This window comes from Callorhinchus milii, unplaced genomic scaffold (assembly GCF_018977255.1).
Source record: "Callorhinchus milii isolate IMCB2004 unplaced genomic scaffold, IMCB_Cmil_1.0 Scaffold11, whole genome shotgun sequence".
Taxonomy (NCBI): domain Eukaryota; kingdom Metazoa; phylum Chordata; class Chondrichthyes; order Chimaeriformes; family Callorhinchidae; genus Callorhinchus; species Callorhinchus milii.
In genome coordinates, this window is record NW_024704752.1 from 10,254,623 (window position 1) to 10,267,854 (window position 13,232).

At 43.9% G+C, this 13,232-nt stretch overlaps 1 protein-coding gene across 3 annotated transcripts in view; it reads right to left on the reverse strand.

Annotated features, from left to right (window-relative positions):
• inpp5d (inositol polyphosphate-5-phosphatase D) overlaps positions 1-9,180 on the reverse strand; it is a 42,228-nt gene extending 33,048 nt beyond the window's left edge. For all 3 annotated transcript variants that reach the window (XM_007904490.2, XM_042339116.1, XM_042339115.1), the window contains exon 1: positions 8,984-9,180. In XM_007904490.2, coding sequence (XP_007902681.1) covers positions 8,984-9,117 — 134 coding nt within the window. In that variant the 5' untranslated portion in view covers positions 9,118-9,180. The remainder of the gene's footprint in view (positions 1-8,983) is intronic.
• Between the last annotated feature and the right edge of the window lie 4,052 nt (positions 9,181-13,232).

The window sequence follows — 13,232 nt, forward strand, 5'->3', positions numbered from 1 at the left end:
ATTTTGTGTCAGCAAAGGGAGGGTGAGATCAACAGTAACCTGAAGTAGATCAGTCGAGAGTTCAGTTTTCTGACAGGAGTCACGGTCACACCTGTCCTGACCTCCTCACTCTTGCCAAGTGGTCCCACATCACCCGCTAGTCAGCCCCCTGGGTTCCGAGCGTTCTGGTTGTGAAAGATGCAAGACTTTCACGATTCGGTGCCTGCATCTGTAGTTGTGGTTTCCTGTGAGACTCAGTCCCACCGGTGCTGACGCACAGAGGAGTCAGTGCAGTGAAGGCCTGCTTCCTTACAACACACAAACGGCTCAGCAGGGGAGAGAGAACTTAGAGACTGAAAATAACAAAAGGTTCGCCTGAAATAAGTTGCAGAGAGTAGCATTCAGCCTGATTCAAAGCGTAATGAGAATGTGCTATGAAGAAAAATTAGAGAAAGTTAAGCTTTAGAGGCTGGAAAGAATGTGGTTAAAAGGGAACATCAAAGTATATAAAATACTAAATACTGCAGACAAATTAGACTATTATGTTGATAGTTGTAGCTGTTAATCTGCTGCAGGTTCATCTCATAAACAGCAATGAGATGAAAGGCAACAACAACAACTTCCATTTATACAGTGCCCTTCGTGGAAGGAAGCATCCCAGAGTGCTTTATAATGGCTGAGCACGATGCCAAGCCAGGGGGAGGGGGAGGTGACGGTAAGCATGGTTGAAGAGGAAGGTCTTCAGCCGCGATCTGAAGATGGGGAAGGAGGGAGCAAGTTGGTGGGATTGAGGGAGAGTGTTCCAGAGTTTCGGGGCGTAGTGGCTGAAAGCGCAGCCAGCGATGGTGGAACGAGGGCATGAGGGAAATGCAAAAGGCTGGAGCGGAACAGTTTTTTTTTGGGGTGGGAGAGGTTATCAGATTTTGAAGAAAGAGATATATATTCCAAGAACCAGAAGTCCTCGCTCTTCTCTATAGTGCCACAGTTCTTTAATATCCACAGGAACAGGCAGGTGAGAGCACCGTTTAATACCTCAGCTGAAATACAGTATTGCCTTCAGCAATGCAACATGGCATTAGAGTGTCAGGCCAGATTATGAGCACTCTCCTCAATCCTACAGCCTCGCTAACCTCAAATTATCCTCAATCTGAATCACATTATTCTGATCTTTTTTTCCCCCAAATTCACAGCACAAATTGACACCAATGGATACAGTTTTGAGAAAATTGTACCCCAGACCTCAGCGTTTGTGAGCCAGTGAATAGAGGAAGCAAAAAGCAAAAAAGGAACTGAAACCAGAAGAAGAGTTAGAGCTTCACGGCTGTTAGTAAAACAGATGTCAGAGTAAATTGATATTTGTTTAAAATTATAAAAATCTCCAACAAGAGTCTTTGGAGAAGCAGAGAGTGAGAATGTATCCAAGATAAAACGTGAAAAAGAAGGGAATAGAGAGGGTAGGAGAAAGGAATAGGAGGGTTGAGGGCTTGTGTGGAGTATAAACACTGGCATGGAGTGGTTGGGCCGAATGGCCTGTTTCCTTGCCTTAATACTCTATGTAACTCAACAAAAAGCAGGTATTTTTCAAGTTTCAATGTGTGGATAAAGAGCTGGAAGTGGCCCTCGAAAATAAAACAAATGGAGCAAGAAAACAGTGAGAGAGAATGGGCAGAATTGAGTGACTGGGACAAGAAATTGATGCTTTAGCCACATCATAGGTTGGATAGCCCCTTGGAGAGTGGAAGTGTAATCTTCTGGCCTTGGCTTTTGGAACAGATTGTAAATAAAGTGTATTGATTGGTAGGTTCACTGGTTCGGGGCCTCGCTGTAGCTTTAGATATTTGCAACCACACTCACAAAACAACCTCAAAGCAATCCAGTCAATTACTGACCAATATTGATGACCTTCTCATGAAAGTATGTTTGTGCTATTCTCAAATCAGAAACATGGTACAGCAATTCTTGAACTTGATTCCATAATTTGGGTTTGAGTGTGTTCAGAGTAGGCTGTGAGCGCTCAGAGTAGTTGCCCATCTCTCTCCTGTGTACATCTCAACTGATTGACATTGGATCGATTTCAAGATCCTCACACTCGTCTTCAAATCCCATCATGACCTGGCACCTCCCTACCTCTCTGACCTGCTTACTACCCAACCGACTACCCGCTGTCTTTATCCGCTCGACTGACTCCGGCCTCCTGCTTGTCCCGTGTGTTCTCTGTTTCATCATCAGTGGCCGCACTTTCAGCCACTACACCTCAAAACTATGGAACACTCTTCCTCTATCCCTCCACCCTGCCCCATCCTTCCCCGTCTTCAGATCGCATCAGAAAACCTTTCTCTCGACCATGCCTACAGTCACCTCCTCCTCCCTCCTCTAGCCAGCTCGGCATCAGGCTCTGCCTTATCAAGCGCTCTGGGATGCTACCCTGTGTGTGGGGCACTATATTTCAAGTTGTTGAAATGGAATCAAATTCAAGAATTGATATATCATGTTTTTGATTTCAACAGAAGTTGTTGTTGTTATTGTTGGATTCTGAACTGGGTTGAGGAGGCGCTCTCCTGGCCCCATTATAAAAACACAGTGAAACCCTGTGAAGTGCTTTGGACTTTCCTCCCAGCTTGAAAGGCACTATGCCAAATTATTATTATGAGTATTATCTTACATCAGACTTGTTCATGCTTAAACCCACATCCTCGAGTTCCACTTTCATACTTTAAACTTAAAAATCTGCTAACATCCTCGTTGCTTGTGGCTCCTCAATTTTCTTTTATCATTCACTGTCCAGGACTGATTAAGCAACCAAAATTATTGAATGGCTGGATTGGGAATCATTCCCTTCCTGGAACTAGAATCATTCCTTGCTCAGAATTAAAATCCTTCCCTGGCTGGAACACAATTAAGAACCCAAATCAAATGGATGTTAGGTCTCTTCTCATTGATTAGGCAATTCCTGGTGTGTAGGTAACTACAGTGTAGGTGAAAACTCTCTGGGCTGCTACGCCTCACAAGGGGTGCTATATAAATACAAGTTATTGTTGCAGCAAAAATGGTTGAGTCTTTTTTGTGGTATGTTTTCCAGGATTATGTCTTCGTGACCTGTTATTCCCATACAATAGGGAGTGACAGGGATGTTCTGACAATGGAACAAACATCTCCTGAATTAGAAATTCAGTCTGTACTTTCTCCTCTCGGGAGACGGTTCCTGTCTGCAGAGTATACAACCTTCCCCTCAACATCATGTTTCCACATTGTCCAGAGATTAATTTCCATAAACAATAATAATCTAGTTATAAATACAAAGAATCGAGTCCCACTGGGAGATGATTTTGTGTCTCTGTGCTACAATTCACAAATATTTATCGGCACGATATTCACTCGGGATGGCTTTCCATTTCAGGTTAAAAATAGGGTTTAAAATTAATGAACATATCAGAAAAACAAAATAATTTACTTCCTAAAAAAGTCCTTTGTTTCTGCCATGCAGAAACCAGGTCCAGAGGGTCTGAAAAGGACAGTTTAACAGCCTCTGAGTTGAATGTCTTTTCAATGGACACTGACTACCCTTTGGTGCATCACCCATGTAGTTGTGCTTTACATGTGAGCTTGGACAGAGACTGTCACCAGGAGATGCAATCATGGGATGCATGAGGAGAATAAACTCAAGGGTGAGGCCAATCTGACCTTAGTTGACATCCATCCATGCAGACGTTTCAGCAGAATCAATGGATAGTGAAGAGAGCGGGAACTCTTAGCTAGTGTAGGGATACTGAGACCAATTACTGTGTCTCCAACTGAGATCGGACAGCTCAGCCCAGACATCTATGGTGCAGGTCCGTGTTGACACAGCCCTTACCAAATGAACCATTCAGGAAACCAAAGCTCCAACATTTACCTGTTTAGTAAGTACATTTGGACACAGACAATGCTTTGGTTGCAAGGAGATATTAAGGGGCTCCTCCTCCCCCTCTTAAGGAGCTCCTGCTGTTTTGGAGCTGCCTGTTCAGCAATCTAAAGACAACCATTCCTGGACAATGGGTTGCGTTGTTTGGAATAATCCCACAGGCTCTATGAACATGCCTGCTTCCCCCCTCCACCTGCCCCACACATACATCTCCTGTTTGTGTGTATGTGTGTGGCGGTGGGGGTAGGTGGGAGGGTCCTCTGTACAATTATTCTACTGCAGACTTTTCACACAAACACTTCTCCTTTCTGTTCTCACTCGGGTTTTTTGTTTGCTCTGTCTCTTCCTCTTTTTTGTTTGGGCAGGCTAGCTGCAACGTACAATGAGTATTTCTTTTTTCAGTCATAACTGGACAGCAATCTTTCTGTGTTTTAAGTCTTATAATAATAATAATAATCCTTGCGTTTGATATAGCGCTTTTCACGTCTTCTAGATGTCTCAAAGCACTTCACAGAATAGACTTTAAAGTCCGAGTTAAGCCCAGAAACGGACAATTTAGCCAGGGCACAGAGCACCCTGACATAACATGCACCATATTACATTATGATCACAGAAATCAATAAAATAAACAAAAAGGTAGTAAATGTATTCTTTTCTCTTTTTTTGCTTATTGAAAAAGCAAGTCAGATTCTGGAGATCTTTATGGAGGGAATTTGTAGGACTTAGTTAGCAACGGGTTTTGGTCCTGGGTTCAAATGCATCCTGGACTGATTCATCCACCTCACTGCTGCCTGGAGACACTTTGTGCCTTAAACTGAGCACCTATTGTAGAGTGAAGAGGCACCACTGATACACTCAGTTCCTTGGTTCTGTTACCAACCATTAAAATAATATAACAATAATCGTTGCATTTGATAAAGGGTCTGATAAAGCCGTTGAGATGACTCAAAGTGCTTCATGTGTTATAATGTAAAATGACGTGACTGTGTATTTTGTGAGCAAACGCAGCAGCCAATTTTGCATACAGGAATGTAATGCAAACAGCCATGAAGTGAGAAAGCTAGTTTATTTGGAGAATTTTGGGCTAAGACAAGATATTGTTAAAATAGTGAGTTGTAGGATGAATGGTGAGGACGACAGTGCTCGTTAGTGCTTTGATGTGTGGGTTTTGTCTCGTGCAAAACCTTTGGCTTGTGCCATCGCCGCTCACGCAAGGAGCTCCCAGCTCTGTGCAGCTGGCAGCAAAAGGATCAGACAAACGATCCACCACACGAGGAAGGAAGAGAAAAAGGATGAAAGTGAGTCAGGCTGTTGCTAGCGGCTGCTCAGAGGCCTGGCCATTGACTGGCTGTGTGTCTCTCAGCCAGGCTACAATCGGAAGACTTGGGGGTGGGGGGGGGGAAGAACTCAAAAGTTCAAAACAAAACTCTAAAGCTGGACGTTAAAGGAAAAAACCAGCTCATATCAGTGAGGGTGGAGTTTAAAGGTATTAATGCAGCAGCCACACACCACACATACATTTTAAATGAAGAGCTGCTTATAACCAAATTTTATCAGAAAGCTAAAAAAAAACAAACCCAGGATTGTGAGCTGTTCAATTGCAAATTATAATTTTCAGATTCAACTCAACTTTATGCCACTACTCTACGCAAGTCGATAGTGTAGGGGAAGGATAAAAAAAATTCAAATCCCATTAATGTGTGTTTAAAGGTGGACATTTAATCTGAGAGCTGCTTTCACTGCATGCACTTTGCTAGACTCTCAGAAGAAATAGAGGTCATGTCAGAAAGTAACACTGCTAAGTATTCTCCTTGTAGAATCAGGGAATACCAGGTATTAAGTGAATAGTACAATTGTGTGTGAAGACTTGAAAGGAGGAGTGACAAAGGTAGAAGGATGTGGGAGGTGACCGAGAGAAAAGTTCAATGGTGGAATTTTGTAGCAACTATAGAAACCATGGGATGATGTTATAATAGAGATGGTGTGAAACATTATCAGCCATTTGCCTACAAAATGCAGTCATTAAACTTCACAGTAAATAACAATAAAAATCCTTGCATTTAATACAGCACCTTATCATATGGCTGAGACATCTCTTTGCGGTACACCTTGCCTATCCCAAAGTTTGAAAATACCTTATTATACTGTCTCTTGAGCTAAAAAAAAGTAACCAGCTCCGTCTTAAATTTGCTGCCAGTGACCCCACCCACAGTCTCTTCCATAGACTGATCTGTGCAAAGTACTGTAATAATTTTGATCTACGCGTTCCGTTTTGAGGCCTTGGTTCATTTTTGTGGAACTTATGATAAACGTATTAAATGCAATCGGTTTACCCCTAATCTCTCAGGATTTTCCTGTGAAGTCCAATAACTCTATTTGCAGTCAAATGTAACAGCCAATTTGTGCCTAGCAATGTCCTACAAGCAGCCACGAAATGAATGATCAATTTTATTTGGTGGAGTTGTGGCCAGGGTCCCTATGAAGCACTTTCAGATGTCTTCCCTACAAGAAATGCACTATATCAAATGTAACGTTTATTATCATTAATATTATTATCTAATCAAAGTGGCTGGAGGACGCACTATTATATCCATGAAATAAATAATCATTGTATTTGATATAGTTAGTATGTTAATACGTAACCAAAATGTGTGAAAGAGCTTCACAGAATACACTGCAGTGACTATGTCCAAGCAAACGTGGCAGGCAATTTGCACACAGCAGTTCCCCACAAACGGCCATGAAGTGAATGAACATTTTTTAATCTGGAGAGTGCCGGTCGGGATACCGAGAGAAACTCCCTTCAATACAGCACAGTACGAAGCTGAATTATTACAGAAAAATATTCACTATTCAAGACCCACAGCTAAATGTCATTTACAACAGAATGCATGACAATGTGGTTAGGTCAAGGGCGTCATATATCATTTTTAATGCAACTTCACAAAAACCTAACGCTAATTTAAGAGAACACTCATTGCATTGCCAAGGCCTGCACTGGACCAGATATTAAGATAGACTGATCATTGTGTGATATAAAGTGCTTAATTTAACTGGTTTGCCATGTTTCCCTGAGGTTCCCAGAACTTGTTTGAGTCACTCAGTTACCGCAGGCTCCCCAATACAATACAAAATTACATTTGTATAGCACCTTTCATGTCGGGAGGACGTCCCAAGTCACTGAACCTACTCTTAACCTATTGTCGATGGTCTGATCGGTGCATCCAATACAGAACAACTGTTTTTCATAAGCTGGTAAGTTTTGTATAGAAATAAAGAGGACTGTAAAAGACTTTTGGTATATACCTGACCTGTCCCAAAGTTTGAAAATACCTTATGATACTCTCTATTGAGCTAAAAAAAAATCTATCCAGCTTTGTCTTAAATGTACTGGCAGTGTTCCCACCTGCAGTCAGTTCCATAGTCTGATCATTTGATGTGTGAAGTATTGCAATCAGTTTTGATCAAGTTGTTCTCTTCCTGTTTTGAGATCTTGGTTCCTTTTTTAGTGGAACTTAATAATAATAATAATCCTTGCATTTGATATAGCGCTTTTCACGCCTTCTAGACGTCCCAAAGCGCTTCACAGAACACACTGTAAAGTGAATTGACTGTATATTTGTGGGCGAACGCGGCAGCCAATTGCGCACAGCAATGTCCCACAAACAGTCGTAGATTGAAAATTTATTATTGACCAATTTATTATTGTTTTTGGTTTTGGAGGGATTATTATTAGGCTCTGTGTGGAGTAAGGAAACTTGCCCAAGGTTTCGCCCCTCTGCCTGGAATTGAACTCAGGTCTCTCACTTGCAAAGCGAGTGCTCTAACCACTGAGCTACAGGACTCCAACTTGTGTTTGTGTTGAACATATTAATTGCAATCGGTTTGTCCGAATTTTTCTCTGAGAATTGTTCGAGAACTCCTTCAAAGTGTTTTAGCCACTTTTCCTTCAAAAACACACAGTACGTGTTTTTTTTTTGCAGTATAATCCCGTGAAGCGCTTTGAGAGACGACGTGATTAAGGCGCCGTATCAAATGCAAAGATTCTCGTTGTTTGAAAGATCTCTCTGAGAGTTCTTTTCTCGCCTACACTGCATTGTGGCGATATCGGAATCACAGGAGAAGGCCGTTCTGCCCCTCCGCCTGGAGCAAAACCCAACGAGTGGCTAGAAGTTGGCTTGGACGCTGTTCCTGAGGGCTGTGACTAGTGACAGCTCAAGGGGCTTCTCTGTCTGCTGTTCCTGACAGCATGGCTGGTTGCATCCCAATGGAAGAGACCCACAGCCAGAGCCAGACACTGTGAACCTGTCTCTGAGCTGCGCTTTAAATACCCACTGGATCTCCGCTCTCCGCAAAACATTCTCGCAGCGGATACAGCGGCAATCTGTTTGAGCAACAACCAGGAATGATGTGAGAAGGTACAAGGAACCGTTACACCTGTTGGGCACCTGAGAGAGAAGGGAGGCAAAGACAGGCAGGGTTTTTACACCCATTACCCCCCCCTCCCTCCCTCTCTCTCCCGCCCCACAACAACAACAACAACCACCACCACCACCACCGCTCAGGATCTGGTAATTGCGTACCGACCGCACCACCAAATGACCGACGCTCTTATTACTTTTCGTTAACAGAGTTAAAAAGTTAAAAGGAGTTAAGCCAAAAATGCAACAAAAAAAAAAAGAACTACCGGCGTGCGCAGAAAACGCCTGAGCTTCTCAACACAACCTTTCGAAACCAACCGTCCCACCCTCACCCCCCCCCCCAACCCTCACCCACCCCCCCACCCCTCACCCCTCACCGCTCACCCCCACCCACCCACCCACCCACCCCCCCACCCCGGGGTCTACAACAAAGTACAAACCAACAGTGGCTTAAGTTTTTTTTTGGGTGGGGGGGGGGGGGGGGGGCTGTTGCTGTTGTTGTTGTTGAGGCTAACAGGTTTGCCCCATTAATACCCCCCCCCACCCCACCCCATCCCACCACCCCCCACCCCCACACCCCCAAACCCCCTTACCCTCCAGCTCTCCGCAACCCAAAAAAAAACCCCCAAACCCCCCCCCCCAAAAAAAAAAAAAAAGATTAGAAGAAAAGAGGGGCACTCACAGCACACACAGGGCGTACGCCCCCGAGATGGACTCACTGGCTCGGACCAGGAAGCTGCCATCCTCGGCTGCTCTGGAGAGCAGGTCCTCGGCTCGGGAGCGGGTGATGGTCCCGTGTTGCCAGGAGTCGGACATCCTCTCCGTCAGCGACAGCCCTGAGCTCGAACCCCTTCACCACCTCCTCCCTCCCCGCCACCCCCACTGAGGGAGGGATGGGTGGTGGGTGTGGGTGGGTGGGTGTGGGTGGTGGGTGTAAGGGAAGGGGTGGGGGTGGGGGGGGAGAGGGTGGGGTAGAAGTGCCTGGAGATGAAAGTCAGCACCGCACCCCCCGAGCAAACAGCCCTTTCCTGCGCTGCGAGGAAACTGGGCTCTGCTTTTACTTCCTCATATAACACATTGAAGCTATTGCCTGTTTCTCACTCTCACACACACACACACACAGACACACACACGCACATATATACATATATATATGTATATATATAGAGCACTGCAAACCAACCAGTGCCTCTTTCTTCCTGCCAACAGCTCACACACACACACACACACTAGTGCAAAGTTACCCCTTTTCCTCCCGTGGGAACCAGTCAAACAACACCCCCCCACCACCACCACCTGCCCACTTCTCTCCATCACACAGTCACTAACCTGCCCTTCCCACCCCACCTGCACACTTCTCTCCATCACACAGTCACTAACCTGCCCTTCCCACCCCCCCCCCCCCACCTGCCCACTTCTCTCCATCACACAGTCACTAACCTGCCCTTCCCACCCCCCCCCCCCACCTGCCCACTTCTCTCCATCACACAGTCACTAACCTGCCCTTCCCACCCCCCCCCCCCACCTGCCCACTTCTCTCCATCACACAGTCACTAACCTGCCCTTCCCCCCCCCACCCCACCACATCACACATCGCGCACCTCGACCCTCCCTACCCCTTTCCCTCCAAAAGCCCACGCGCTGCTTGCGGCCCCACTCGGAGCACGTCATCTTAAGTTGACGCTCCAATGTTTGCGTCGTCGGAGACGCGCTCCTTCCGATGAGTCGTTCACGACTGATGTCCGTCTATCTTCCTGTTCTGGTGGATGTTAAAGATCTAACTGCACCGTTCGAAAAGAGAAGGGAGTTTCTACCGGTGTGCTTCGCAGAATATGCTGTAAAGTGTAGTGACTGCATGTCCTGTGAAGAGCTTTGAGGCATCTCAACCACTGTGATAAGGTGCTATTTCAAGTGCAAGGATTATTATTATTATTATTACCAACTAGCCATTTCCTACATTACAACCTTTTCTATATCACACACACTCCAACCAGTCATTTTCTACATAATGTACACCTGCAAACCAAGTAATCAATACTACTTTTCCTCTTTGAGTTTATGATTGATCTCTGACCAACACCCATGGAATCGTTCCTTCAACAGAAAGGAATTAATGTTTTCAGAAGTATGGCAGTGGAGACACGAAGAGAAAATGGACTCATTGGATTTATAAGCAACTTGGGGTTGTTTAAATGCTGAGCCATGCCTGGCAGAATGTCGTAAATGTCAATGAATAAACCCTAGGGAAGGGACAGGTCAGTCATCGGTAAGGACAGCAATAGGGTCACCACTTGAGTGATGTCCTTTCACTAGTGCAGCAGCTGTGTATTTTAAAGGCCTGGGTTCCTTATTTCAGTTGCAAACCTATTGTACATTTTAAAAGATGTATGAGTACAGATACAACAATGTCAAGAACAAAGGTACTGTACCAACTACAAACCAGTCTGACCACACAACCACATCTGGTAAGATGTTACCTGCCTTTTTTTTTTAACATTGTTTGTGCTCATGCGTCTCCATCGATACTTACCCCTTACCTTGATCCTGAACTGTCCCAATTCTTTGGATGTTTTGCTTGGCCTGCGGACAGCCAGCTCATCAATACAGTAAGATGCCACCATGCACAGGGTTTGTGAAAATCTTGTTCTTACCATAGAGGGTTTCAAGTACTTAAATACATGGGCTCACACAATAGTCTTGGCAGAGCAACTCATCAGAGATTGTGACAATTCTACCGGTGTTTCCTTTTATAATTCTAGTTAGCCAGCTTGTGCCAATACTACAGATCATCCTTGGAAAGGAATTATGTACATGCAATTTGTTGTTGTTGTGGTTGTTGTTATTGTTGAACTCACCAGGCAGGTTGTGGTTGTTCTCAGACTGCTTTGACCTTTGATTTAGCCACTCACTCTTGAGAAGGTGTCAGCCTGACTCAAATGATAGCACTCTCACCTCTGAGTTAGAAGGTTCTAGGTTCAATCTCCACATTTGGACTTTGAAGGCTTTATACTCTAGGTTGACAATGCAATGCTAGGAGTGTGTTGAGTTGTTGGAGACACCATCCTTTAGATGAGATGTTAAATCGAAGTCCCTTCTACCTGTTTAGGTGGATGTTAAAGATCCCATGACACTCTTTGAAAAGAGAAGGGAGCTCCGGGCAACATTCCCCCCAAATTCACTTCATGGCTTATTGTGGGATTCTACTGTGTACAAATTGCCTACTATTTTCACCCACAAAATACTCAGTTACACTTTACAGAAAATCCTATGATATACATTGAGCTGTTCTCCGACATGAGAAGAGACTATGAAGATGCTTTAATGGGAGGGCTAAAAGGTCATGTCTCTCATGGTCGATTCACACCACCCCATGCTGTCTGGGATCACACATGAAGAACAGCCAGTTAACTAATGCCATGGAAGGTGACCATAGATCTGTACTTCAACATAATGTGTGTAAGTATTTACAGGAGAGTTTTCTTAAAATTCTAAATTATTGCACACAAAATATAGTGTGCGTAGAGTTGTGTTTAAGCTCATCCACTGAAGGTAAATTAGAACTGCTTTCCCTAAAGTTTAGAAAGTACGGTTCATTGGTTGTTCTGTCCAGACCTGGCCAGCTCTCTTGGCTCACACTACGAAGTACATAAATAAATAACGGGGGTGTTCATCACTTCAATAGTAGAAAATACCACTGGAAGCCATAAGTGTGAAAGAACCTTGCCTCTTATTCGGGCTGATTCAGACCAATGCAACATCCAGAACGAATATAAATACAAACAACTCAAATTAACACTTTGAATGTGTCAGAAAATGTGAAGAAATTAATGAAGTTACAGTGGGGGACAGTGTGAGTTCACATCGATGGAAATGTAACTGTCAGGGAAATGCTTTTAATGGAACAGGAAGTTAAAGGGAACTGAAATGGATTGTACATAAAACACAGTAAGTTCCCTGAGTCCATATATGGAGAAAAACAACTGTTAAAAACTGTTTCATGTTAAACACTGCTGTAAAATGTACTTTGAGACGCCCTTTTGACTTGAAAGGCGCTGTGCTAAATGCAAGCATTATTATTATTTAAATTGCTGATTGCTATGGTGGTTTAGCCTGGCAGCCTAGCACTGTTGACAGCGATCTTGCCTCTGAGTCAGAAGGTTGTGGGTTCAAGCCCCACTATGTACTCACAGCGTAGGCTGACATTGCAATGCAGCGCTGCAATGCAGAATTACCAGAGGTGCCATGCATCAGCTAAACCACTGAACTGAGGCCCTGTTGACCTGGACCCTAATGATCCAATAGAGCTATTTGAAAAGAGAAAATAATTTCTCCCGTTGTCCTGGACAACAATCCCCCAGATAAATTGATCATTCGGTGATGGCTGCTGAATTTGCTCTCTTTGGATTTCGAACTCTTTCATTTTCATTTTTAACTCTTTAATTTTAATTTAATTTTAATTTGGAACTCTCTTCCCCCAAAAGGCAGTGAATGCTGGATCCATTCAAATTTTCAAGATTGAGGTGGATAGATTTTTGTTAGGTAAGGGTATAAAGGGATATGGGGAAAAGGGGGATAATTGGAGTTGAGGTACAGATCAACTATGATCTAATAGAAAGGAGGAATAGGCTTGAGGGGATGAATGGCCTACTCCTTTTCCTATGCTCCTAAATAGAAAGAACAGTAAATACTGTAAAGTGCTTTAGCAATTCAGCCTTAATTTGGAAACTGGTTTTCCGCAGCTCTTAAAAAAAAGTTTCCAAATTAATATTGAATTTCAGAATTTTCCTGAATTTTGCATGATATTAAACTTGAAACAAAATTGTCTGACAGATGAAGATTAGATTTCTTTCTGTCTAAGAAAAGGATACAGGACATGCATCAGGCTGCAGGACTGCACAATCTCCCATAGGGGAACTGCAATGCCAATCAGA